A 13015-nucleotide genomic window follows, 5' to 3' on the forward strand; every position below is an offset into this window, starting at 1 on the left:
GAGATTAAAGGCCAAATTCTAAATCCAAGACCTAGAGCTGGAGTGAGAACAGTGGAAACAATAGCAGAAAGTGCATCAATGTTTCATACATTTTCATACAAATGCTTTCACTGCCTACATGGTGTAAGAGTGCCCCAGTCCCATGTCTCTGGTAAGAACATCCCCCCTTCAGCAGGTATTTTATGTGCACCCACCTCTGTGTGCACATGCAGATACCCTCTACAGCATCAGTGAGGTCTGTCCAAACCCCTAGTTCCACCCTGTAGCTGTAGGCACTCATGAAGTCCAAGCACAGCCTTTTTTTTTGTTTGTTTAATTATGAAATATGCACCCTGATTTCTATAAATGTCAAGTCATAAAGCCAACCATATGGACACTATTTGAACTACCCACGTACTTTAGTTATCCAAAGCCTAGAGAAAGAAGACACCAGTTTCACCCCATGCTTCTTGGTTTGGTTTAAAAGCAAATACTTGAACAGGTAGATTCTGGGTTAAATCTGGCTTTACATAAGCTGATAGACCATGTCTGGGTATGTGACAGGATAGAAGATTTAGCTGTTACCTGCCTGCAAAGTAACCCCAACACTTAACTCACAGAGAAGGTCTAGGACAAGAGTAGGTGACTGTCTTGCAAGAACCCATAGAAAAAAAGACCATTTTGAACCAAGCTCAGTCACCTCTTACAACCCTCAACCATATACTTGCATGCTCTAGTTTACAGCTTGTAAATTTAAAGGATTATACTTGCCCCTTTGGCAGTCAATAACAGCACACATCAAGTTCAAGGACTTGATACACTTGACTGTCAGGATGTATATGGCACATCCAGAAGTGCCTGAAGCTAAAATTCCTGACCCAGAACAAATACAGGAACAAAATGCCCGTTCATCCACAGTAAGAAAAGTGGCAACTAAACTCTACCAACTGCACTTGGTTCTGGATACGACCCACGATCTGTTAGACATTCTTCTGAATATCTTGAGGGTTTGGGGTTTTTTGGGTTTGGTTTTCAACAAATGGTTCTTATAAAAATACAAACAAAGTGGTCCAAAGCTTTTCTTTGTTCCCCTGAAACCTCTTGCACTAGATTAGATCCACCACGCACATGGATTTTATCCTAATGACTCACCCACCCAATTCTCTCTGATCCTATTACTGCACTGCTGTTTCAGTCACTTGCCAGCAATACCACAATAACTATTTGCTTCTTTTCAGACTGAAAATCAGAAACCACTTTCTGCAACATGAAGGCTAAGTAAGGAGTGCTATTTTCTTCTTGTCTGATAACAGATCCATTTGAGACAGAGCACTCAAATCTAGGTGAAGACATCACTGTTGTCATTTGAGAACAACCACTCTAATCCTTAACTTTCATTCTCCCAACAAATCTCTTTTTTTGGAAGACCCACCCACTTTGCCACAAGGTTTTGTTTTACTGCTTTAGGAATATTCACATGAATACAATTTTGCAACTTACTACCACACCTGAATTTCTTAAATAACTGAATTGTATCTTAGGCCCCTTTGTTAACACCACTATAAAGTTTCCTATAAAAAACTGCTTTAGACCTCACTTGCTGACCAAACAGAATGGGACTTTGGCCAAGTCACCATCATAACCAAAGGTGCTGGTTCAGACATCAGATAAAGAAACTACATATAGAAAATTAATTAGGAAAATACCTAAAACTGTGGGACTCTATCTCGGTCTGTTATAGCTTGCATCTTCAGGTCTTCAGGATACATGCAAAGAAGTGGACTAGAACAGGGCATCTCCTCAGCTGACTTATATCCATCACCATACCACTACTAAGTTAGATTGTTCTGAAATTTGCAGTCCTTGTTACCTGAGTTTTAAATGTAAAATATAGCACAAGGTGGTAAAGAGCATGTGTATTTAGGAATAGGAGGGTAAACAACAGGAGAAAATTTATAAGAGCAAGGAGCTCTGAAAAGGGCAGGCAATTTAAGATGAAGCACTCCTGCTGGTTTATATTGTATTATGTTTTCAAAAGTGAATTTTAATAAATGTTATGGCTTCTTGCAGCCAGATGCATGGTTCATTTTTACACAACTGCATGAATTCAAATAGTTAAAAACTTAATTAGTCCCTCAGCTATATACTTGACTGACTCAAAACTTAAAAAGCCTAAACAAATACAATCTTTTATTTTTTACTTTCACCACCTCTAAATTTTGTTTTCCTAAAGCCTTCTATTTTAATTCCATTAGCTGTGCTGCTACCTAATACTTGCTAGTGAAAACAGACAGCTATAACCAAAAAACTGCCTTTCATTATATAACTTTATTAACTTATTATGATAGTTTAAAACCTCCTATCCAAACAGCTGTGAGTGACATCATATGTATGACCACTTCAGGAAAACTCAGAGCAGTTCAGAGACTTCATAGTGCATGTATGACCTTTTATCATAGACATCTTCAATGAAGCAACGTTCTTCAAGGAGCAGAGAGAAAAACATGCTGTACTTAAAATTTGAAAAAAGCAACACCTTCATGCTGTGATTGATTTTTTTTAATATGTCAGTATAAATATTCCTTAGGTACCACTGGATTAAAACAAACTGTATAGTACAAGATACAACTCCAAAGGGACAACCACGTTTTCTCTAAACTATACCCAAGTCTCCTACAATGAGGCAAGTTTGATTTTTTAATTCAAAACTATCCTGCAACAGTCCTCAGGTACTTTGTTGGGATTCAACACTGCTGGTGTTTCCCCACTTCTTTCTTACACTGTTACTCACACTCAAGTAAACAGCTCTGGGACTCAGGGATCTGTTTTACAAGACTTGTTTGCAACCACAGCAGGCTGAATCGACCAACACTGAAACACTGTATATAAAATTTTATCAGTAACATTAAATCCCTCTCTCTTTTCCTTTACACCCTCTAAAATACAATTTCTCAGAGTTGTTTTCAAGGACTAACTTCCAAGTTATCTTGTATGTGCTTGGAACTTGACATGCAATTATGTCATTTACAAACCCAACAAGCTGCTTTTTCTTCTTTTCCCATTTGCTTTTCAGAAGCAATGAAATAAAATGCATAAACTGTATTCAGTCAGTTGCCATATTTTTATTTGATGAAGAAAAATTCTGCAGCACCTTGAAGAAAAATCTTACCTGAAACTGCCATAAACTATGAGGAGAATAGAAATCAGGAAGGTAGAAACTTGACTGGAATCCACGAGGGAATATGCCCTGGAATTAGGAAAAACAAAGCGTGTGTCATCACAAGTTTCCATTTCTCAGTGGTATTTACTAATTCCTTTTTCTTATTACCATACAACTAGAGAACTGGTTGACAAATCTTTTTGGCAGCTCTCTCCAAAACTGTCGTATCATCTAGGAATATAAAACCAGCAGCTTATAAATTAACTTTTTATAGTCAAGACAGCAGCATGCAACATCTGTACAACAAAACAGGACAATTCAAAAGCCACGCGGTAACTTATTCTCAACTCACTGCATTAAGGGGTTTTTTTCTCCCCTGAAGACATTAAAATTACTTCAGTTGCAACTAATGCAACTTTGCCTGTTTTCTCTCAGACTACTTACCTACATCTTAACTGCTAAGTTAAGCTGCAATATGACAGTCAAGGTTCACCTAATTCAGGGGAAAGCAAAACAAAACAAAACCAGAACAAAACAAAACAAAACCCCAAACAAACTGCATTATACATTTATTAAACCACACACAATTACTTCTCTGTTACATCTTGCAGACCACTTGATACAGGAATCTCAACATAAATTTCAGCAGAAGGCTTAAAAAACAGCTTTATTTAGATTGATTTCCTGACACAATATACCTTTGTGTTTAAAGCACAGAAATATAAACAATATTGCTGATTTTTTTTCCATATCCCAGACAGACCAACCCCTACTCTGTAGCCTAAAATGCCCAATGCTAATTGCATTGTCTTAATTCACAAAAAAAAAAAAACCCTAATTTCAGCAAAACTATGGGTATGGAACAAAGGCAACTACATTTCATGATAGTTACAAATTAAATATCACTAAGCAAATAAAAACTAAGGATAGAAGACAGTTAAGGAATCACTCATCCCATTCCCAACTGAAAAGCTATTTAGAAAAAATTTACTAGCTGATTACCTAAATAACTAGACATACACTTTAAAATACCTTTTAAAATATATAAACACAAATGTTAACCTTCTACTATAGAAATTCAGTATTAAACATCACTGAAAACAGACTGCTTCTTGGGGAATGGAACTGAGAAACTAGTTTGCTTACTTACCATAAATAACTTCAACATAACCCCACTCCAAAGGTAAAAAGCAGCTGTCATATTTGCTCAGAAAGCTGGCCAACACATAAACACACTCTTACACTTTATATATTTTATTTTTTGTTAATTGCAGTCATGTTTCCAGGCTGTGGAACAGAGTTCTTAAAAGCACCTTAAAGATCAATATCCTGAATTGCAAATGCATGCAGTATGTAAGGAGGCACTTACAGACAGTGTATATGTCCACACTGCTCAGGTTACACACCATATAGTTCATAGCACACTATTTTTAGCCAATGATTACAGCTAAGCACACACCACGAAGAAAAGGCTTAAGGGTGAGCATATTTTATGTCCTGTTCCTAGCTTCAGTTCCAGAGAACAGCACTGTCTCACTCAACCCTGCCCAAAGGAAAAGGGATACTTTATATCCTGTTTGGATTTCAGAATACATAGTGGAATTCATCTATCAGTATTTAGGAACTCCAAAATTATCAGAAAAGAAAAATTACTGAATGAAATTCCAATTGAGATTAAACATATCCGTGGTTATGCTCCAGGATTTATTATGTTCACGGAATTGTATCTTCCTAAATTGGCAAACACTTTTGAGATGAACAATGTTTCCTGTTTAATCCAATCGTTCAGTGGCAACTTTGGAAGCTACAATAATTAAATTGCCATTTCATCCTAGTTACTAAACATTAGTCAAAACAAGGCTCTAAATGTTACAAAGATTTATAAAGCAGGTAAAACAAGGATGATACAAGGATCCCGGACCAGCCCTGTGCATAATCCAAGTTTTGTATTAAAGACTGAGGAAAGAAACTGAATCCATACAAACCCATTCTACGCAGTGATCTAATACACCACAGCCCTGCTGCCAGACTGCAGCTCTCTGCTGATCCTCTGCAAGGGGGAAATGAGATTTCAAGTCCTTCCATCCCGCACAAGGGAAGTGCAACAGTGTCATTAGACCCATCACAGAGCAGTGATGTTTCCCCACTTCTCCACATTGAGATGTTGCAGCATCTCAATGCTGCAAAAAAAACCTCAACACTAAAAACCTAAAAACTCAGCACTGGTATCAGGATTATGGTCTGGGAAAAGTCATGTTCACTGATCCTCAAGCAAACAGGGTCAGGGGAAAATAGTTGGAAAATAGTCAGACTTTCCTTCTTCCTGAGGCAGCTGGAAACAGAGCATTGCAGAACACACACAGCATGACTAAGAGTAACTGCATGGCAGGAATTGTGCGAGCAGCTCCAGCCTGTCCAGATTCCATCCCAAGTTTCCAACACAAGTCGCCCAAAAGCAAACTTCAAGAATCATTTCATAATGCTGAAGTGAATCTCATCGTAATAAAAGCCTGAATCTTTTTAACATGTTATTTTCCTCCATTATACAAGGTACTGCACAAAACCTGAAAACAGAATTGCTTCCTATAATCCTGACCACTAGACATTTCATTAAGAGACTAAAATCCTTTGATCCCAAATAAACACTTTCTAGTGCATTAATCTAGACTAGCATTAATAAGGAAATGAAAGCATCCCATGAAAGAGTCAAGAATTTAAGATTACTTCAACTTTTTTATATTCTTCTAAATGCCAGACAGTGAACTGCAAACCCATTTGTATTTTAGTTGAAATGTAAATGACCTGCAAGTCCAGCAGAGCCCATCTGCATACAACTGCATTCTGCTGTAAGCATATTTCATGTATGCAAGTCTGCATACTCCCAAACACAGCATCAGTCCTGCTTTGTTCTCAAATGGGATCAGCCAAAACCAAAACAAAACCCCAAACTAATGACATTTTTCAGAAGGTGGAGTAGATTCTGTGCAGTCACATTTAACCAGCTTTCCATTGCACACAGAAAAATGAAACAATCTTCCTCCTACAATATCCTTCTGTAAAATTAAGTATTCAGTCTCAGAACAAGTAGTGGAAACTTAGGCACAGAACATGCCTGTCACAAGCCTCTGCATAGTTGTCCTTTGACTTAAATACTGATTTTAGAAGCAATTCTCAGTACTTACTACATGGCAAACCACGAAGAAAAGATAGTTATTCTTCACTGTCATTTTGAAAATGAACACTGGGCAAGACCATACTAAAGACTGCTGCCCTTTGAAGGACTTTAGTCCATGTTCATCCCTAAATATATGTAGAACAAGATAGGAAGACACCATTGATTTTCTCAGGGAACTTCATTGTTTAGGATTCTTACATTATCACACCTGAAATTCAACATCCATGTAAGGAAGTTGGTTCAGAAGTACGTTATTTAATCAGGCCATCAAGCAGATTTTTGCTAACTCAGTTGAGTAATAAACAACTAAAACTAATTAACTGACCCAAGTACTTTATGAAACCAAACACAGCTTTGGCTTACTGTTCTCTGTAAGCTTCTTTTCTTAGCCAGCTAGTGAGAGGTAACTTCCCAAATGCCTTCTCTACAACTGGAGATCTCACTCTGAACCTGCATCTTTATAGGGCTGGGATCAGTTTTAACAAATTCTCTTCCATCAGGCATCTATTTCTGGCAGCTTCATGGGCAAGTGCTTACAACACAGAGCCTGCTAAGGCATGCCAAGACAGAGACACAGCCAGCACTGTTCTATAACATATTCTGTGTGTCAGCCCTACAGCTATACAGTGAAAGTATTGTCCAGACAACAATCTGAGCAGCGAGCTCTCCAGCCTGGCACAGAAAGCTCCATAGACCTTTACCTACAGAACAATTCCAGGGATGTCCAGCCCCTGCCACACCACTGCTTCCACGCCTCCCAAACAGAAAAGCTACAAATCCACCACCAACAACTCCAGCTGGCGTTCCAAGCAGCACTCTCCCTTCTTCTGGGAAAAAATGAATAACTCCTGTATTCCCAAGGGAACAGAGACCTGCTTCATTCCCAGCTAGAGAAGATGGTAACCAGCTACTTACAGCTGCAACAACAGCAATAGTGTTACACGAGAGACACTTGCAAGCTCCCTCTTCTCTATCAGTAGCTGCAGGTCAAGCTCTCCCATCCTCTTTTGTGATAGGTCCAAGCTCACCTGGCTTTGTGATCCTTCACCCTACAGGGCTGCTATCTGCTGGCTTAGGAATTTATCACAAAACCCTCTCTTTTAGCCTACTTTCCTGTTATTTACTTACTTTCTAATTTCTCTGGGTTTGTTATTTCTTTTGCACTTCCACTTCAGAAATCTCCCAGACAATGCAAGCACTGGTTTTCATATTTCAGCTCTTCTTTCTCACCAAAAGAGAAGCAGTTTCTTGGTAAAAGTCTCAACAGTCCTTCCCAACCAGCAGGAGTCCCTTAGGAAAAGCCTGGTACTTCTTTTCACCCTCCATGCTGAGGGTTAAGAATGTGCAACTCACTGTGTTCAGTGAAGACCCAGAGAAAGACAGAACTGGGAACCAAACAAATCTCCTGGTGACAGTGCAAGGCATTACCCTCTACATAACCTACTTGTCATGGGCCAGTTTGAAATGACCACAAGTTTACACTGCCATAACAACAGCAACTTCTCACCTTTTGCTAGTTCTCCTCTTTCTTCATTCTCTTCCAGTGCAAAAACACACAGAAGACTAGAGCAGGGACCTGTCTGCTTTCATAATAATAATGGAGAACCAAGGGGAAGGTTTCTCAAGTGATTCAGAGCCCTGATTTGGCTTGTTTCTGGGCAAAAAATGAAAGTGGAAAGACTTTTCAGTGGCAGCATTGGTTTACATACCCTAAAACTATTGCTTAAGAGAGGAGGGAAATTTTAAGTAATTGAAATAAAACCCTCCTTCTGTTTGCATAAGATGCCCACTAAATGTATGACCAAAGAAATGCAGCCCCCCAATGTTTCAGGAGCACACACCACTCCCCTGAGTGCAGGGGGTACTCTTCCAGGTACAAGAGAAATTATTGTAAAGAATCCTGCCAAGGGGGAAATGTGCACTGCCTGTCCACTGAAGTTTCCACCACAGTTGTAACAGACATTGACCTCATCTGCTGTTCAAAACACACAGTGGTGAAATTAGAAAATTTTTATTGACATCCTAACACAAGTCTTTCTGACTACAATTTTAGTCCAGGCATTTTCTCCTTTGCAAGAAGTCCTCCAGAACTCCTGGGAAGCCTCTACCTCAGTTATCTCTGGTATGAAACTGGATCCATATATGAACTCCCTTGCATATTTCAGTTTTGGAAAGATGTGGCTGCTTGAAAAAAATCAAGCAAAACTTCAGATACTCTTCAGCCCATATTAAAAGCCATGACTATTTATTCATTCAATATGGTGTCCTTCACTTACACTTCAAATATCAGTTTTAGTATCAAACGTCCACTGTCTCCTCAACCAGGCCAGTGACAATAATCCATACCCACCAAAACATGTGTCCCACTTTCCCAATTTCCACTCTTTGAAAGAAAACCTCTTAGGTAGGTGCCAGAGCTGGAAGGGTGAAAGCAAACCATCTCCTTCCCTGACCTATTACTCATCATTCATTTTTAGAACTTCCTGAATGCCTGCATTCAGTTTGAGGGTCCCATCTCAGCATACAGCCAATTCTTTCAAAAGGAAACAGAAAAAAGCCCAAACAAACCAAAACCCACAAACCCCAACAATCAAATTCTGCTGGAAATTTGGTGTTAAATGTCAAAATCAAGGATGGAGAATGTTTTCACCTCCCCAAGTTTTTCATGTATTTCAAAAGCTTTTTAGCGTGTTTGTTACATCAGTGATTGCTATCTCAGCAGCAAAACAGCAGGTCAAAAAATACTGAGAAATACTGGCTGGTAAATCCATGGCAAATTTTAGATTATTTTGCAGTTCTCTTTCCCTGCCCCACCCTGGGGTTTTAAGCTATTGGCTCTAGGCAGACATCAACATTCACTGCAATGACCCTACGCATCCATTTTCTTTTAATCACGCAAGAGTATCCCACTCACAAGGAAAATGTTTTCCTGAATCTAATTGTCTTTTACATTTTCCAAATATTCTACTCCTTTGTTCTTTGAAAGTGAAAAGAAATGTGAGAAAATACAGATCAGGGCAAGTTATTGATCAGAGCAATTAATTTTTAACGTTGCAGTGCAAGGCATTTGTGAAGTTATTACTGCAGCATCATTTCTCACAAGGAAGAGATCAAACCCAAGGACTGCAGACAGCCCTGGGGCACATGAAAGAAGAGCCCTGCCAAGTACACAAAGATCAATTACAGTTAATTGTGCAAACACTCATTTTGGTTGGGGGGCAGACTCGCTCTGTAGGTAAAACCAATACTGCTTTTTTCCTTTGCTGGATTCCAGGTCAAGGGTATAACTAAAAAGCCTCCTTCAGCTGCCTTACATGTGCAAGATAAATACATATTTAAGAGCCTTCATTAGGCTCGCTGCCAAACCAAAGTTAAACCTGAGTGTAACAGTTAAAGGTATAATTTTAAGCGTGAAGTCATGGCACCCACAGCTGTAAACATATCTCAACACTATTCCATTCTTTAGTGTGATTCATAGGAAAAACAAGCAAATTGCTATGGCTTCAGTTACGTTAAAGGAACAGCTTGTTTTCTAAAGTAAGTTTACAGTTGCACCTCATTGTCACATGCAGATAAAGTCTGCTAAGTCTAAGTAATTTATGGGAAAAAAAATAATAAAAAAGGAGATGTACCACTAAAACCAAGTTTTCCTATGCAGACTTGGTTAGGAGTCAGACAGTGTATCAAAGCTGCAACCAGAGAATAATTCTGCTTTTTATCAGACAGAGATCTTAGAACAATATTTTCACAGTATTAGATAACATATATATAAATATACATACATGCACACACATTTCTACACTTCCAATTAAAATAAATTTTTCCCTTTTCTACCCTTCCCATAAAGCTGCTTTCCTAAAACTCTCCCCCCAAACCCAAATTCTAAATTGCCAAATTAATTGCTATGAGAAAACATTCCTCTGAGCTCACTTTGAAGTGAAGGTGAGGTAAAGCACCAGGAGACACAATCTTGCACAAAAACATTATCTGTTAAAAACATTGAGCTACTCTATTAGTTCACCCAGTTGCTTGCCAACAGGACAAAGAATTACATTTCACAGTGTTTAAGAATTACAGTAACTGGAAGATTTCCAGATTTCCCATTCAGCTTGGAGCACTCACTCACAGGAATGGGAGCACAACTTGCAGTGGAAGCTCAGGAACACCTCAGTCATTCAAAGGAGCATTATTTCCAGCCAACACAGAACAGCATCCCTGACCTCAAAAGCATCCTCAGCTCCTGACCTCCCCACCATTCTGGTGGAGCCTCACTCAACAGGATACTCAGGAGCAAAATTTGCTCTCAGTGGTTAATGGAGAAACACTACATCTTCAAATAACTTGTACCAGACACACGTATCTTTTTAAGTAGCCAGAACCAAAATAAATATTAAAAAACAGACAATGTCTTTTTGTACACAAAAGTACAGAATTTTTTATTTCATATTATCCATTTGTGGACTGAAAGGGAGCCTGGATACATCATTTTCAGCTGTCACCTAAACACAAAAATAAATTCACTTTTTTGAGGTTCATCGCTGTATTAAGGAGGGTTGGTTGGTTGATTTGGTTTGGGTTTTTTGCTCTAAAAAAAACAAACAAAAAAAGACCTTGGAAACCTCTCCTTCTGTCATGAAAAACAGTGCATGCTTTTACTGCCAAGTATATGTCACCACCAGCCAAGGAATCCTCTCCAGAAGTAGATTTTGAAACTGTATCAGAAGTATACAAAACTGCAAATATTTTTTGAAAATGTGAACAAAACATCCATAAAATATCTGCAATAATGGCTTCACATAGAATAGAAGTTAGTTGGTGTAATTTCAATTAATTAAACTAAAAAAGAATATATGTAAATATATATCTAACCACAGAGCCTGTTAGTAGGGAATGTTCTACTTAACTTTGTATTTTAACTGTGCCATGTTTACTTTAACTGAGCTGCTCCAGATCAGCTAATTCATTCCAGAATGCTGCAATCTCACTACAAACCAACCCCAGCAAACTGCTGAGCCAAGGCACAGCCCTGGTTTTACTTTGTAAAACAATGATTACTTTTATCCCTTCTTGACAAATAAATCTTAATGCTTAATATAGGATTTGCCTATGCTGGTTTGAAAATCAGAGGTCTGAGGCAAGAGAGACTGGCAAGCCAGCTCTGCACTGTAAATTTTGGTCACCTTAAGTTAGTTCACCTCTGAGTTCAGCAGCATTAATAGGACTCTGCCAACAAAACCTGTTTTTTACAATATCTGCCATTACAATTAGCTTGGGTTTTGCTAGTAAAACTTATTTTATTCATAGGCAGGAAAAGAAGAAAGAGGTGGAAAAATTACCCCAGCAAACCAGCAAGGTGAGCTGGCAAATTACCATTTCTGTGAAGCAAGTTTTCATTCAGACCAGCAGTTGCACAATTACAAATTGTGACACAAAGACCAAAGGAGTCACCATGTGGCTAGGGACAAGGTGGGACTAAAACCCTTACAGGACCTGAATATAACCCTAATATAAATTTTTTAAAATTAACCTGCTTATTTCTAAGCAAGATGGTTGTGGCTTAGCTGCAAGAATGAACTGAGCACATAGGAAGATGTTCCTCATCTGAAAAACAGTCTCACCTTACACAAATACTCAAAAGGAGGATTGGAAGGAGAGAGAAGAGAGGAGGTCAAATAAAGATCTGCTATGCAAAATCCTTTCTCACCAGAGCCACAAGCCTAGTTCTTCATGGAAATTTTCAGATTCCAATAGACCAGTGAACTCTGCAAAGGTCAGGCCAGTATTTAGCCTACTCCAAAACTTTGCTGAAACAGCTCTTCTATCTAAATCGCCACTTTCATCTGTACGAATTTTCTAAGAATAACCCTTTTTACATCAGGAAAAAAAAAATCAAATCAAGGGTGTGGCTACTGTAATATAAGTCTACAGAATGCCACTGAGCAAGCTGTCTGCAGTTTTATGCTAGACAGCCTCATCGTGATCCAAACAACACTGTGCTTTCAAGAAGGGCCTTTTGGAAATGTCAGTGGTTATCCCTGCACAGGGAAACCTCCTGCAATTTTGACAGTTGAGACCTTCTTGGATTACAAAAGTATTGATTTATACCCCAGTCATACATGGATGTTTGCAATCAGTTGGTTGTACTGTTCTGCTTTCAACAAAAGACTGCTTAATCGTAGAATCATAGAATTGGCTGGGTTGGAAGGGACCTCAGAGCTCATCAAGTCCAACCCTTGATCCACTCCCCCCGTGGTTCCCAGCCCATGGCACTGAGTGCCACATCCAGGCTCTTTTGAAATATCTCCAGGGATGGAGAATCCACCCCTTCCCTGGGCAGCCCATTCCAGTGTCTGATCACCCTCTCAGTAAAGAAATTCTTTCTAATGTCCAACCTAAACCTCCCCTGGCACAACTTGAGACCTCTTGTGCCCTCTTGTCTTGCTGAGAGTTGCCTGGGAAAAGAGCCCAACCCCCCCTGGCTCCAACCTCCTTTCAGGGAGTTGGAGAGAGTGATGAGGTCTCCCTATGACACTCATTCTAGTTACAGGAAGAAGATAAAAACTCTCCCAAAGTCTTCCCTCTAGGCTCCAATCTACATTTTCATCTCTGTCAGCCTTTTTCTGCCTGGCAGAAAAGCTCCTTGACTGTAACTATTTAAACATGAGGATGCATTTACTGCATTTACTACAAGTCTCTGCACA

At 39.0% G+C, this 13015-nt stretch overlaps 1 protein-coding gene across 5 annotated transcripts in view; it reads right to left on the minus strand.

Moving 5' to 3' along the window:
• The window catches only part of SPPL3 (signal peptide peptidase like 3), a 56064-nt gene that overhangs the window by 20080 nt on the left and 22969 nt on the right, over positions 1-13015 (minus strand). For 4 of the 5 annotated variants that reach the window (XM_071762910.1, XM_071762911.1, XM_071762909.1 and 1 more), the window contains exon 2: positions 3149-3226. In XM_071762910.1, the coding sequence (XP_071619011.1) occupies positions 3149-3226 (78 nt within the window). Of the gene's footprint in view, positions 1-3148; positions 3227-4289; positions 4434-13015 lie in introns of those variants that run through there. The other variant, XM_071762912.1, reaches the window with a different exon arrangement.

Source organism: Heliangelus exortis, chromosome 19 (assembly GCF_036169615.1).
Source record: "Heliangelus exortis chromosome 19, bHelExo1.hap1, whole genome shotgun sequence".
NCBI classification, from domain to species: domain Eukaryota; kingdom Metazoa; phylum Chordata; class Aves; order Apodiformes; family Trochilidae; genus Heliangelus; species Heliangelus exortis.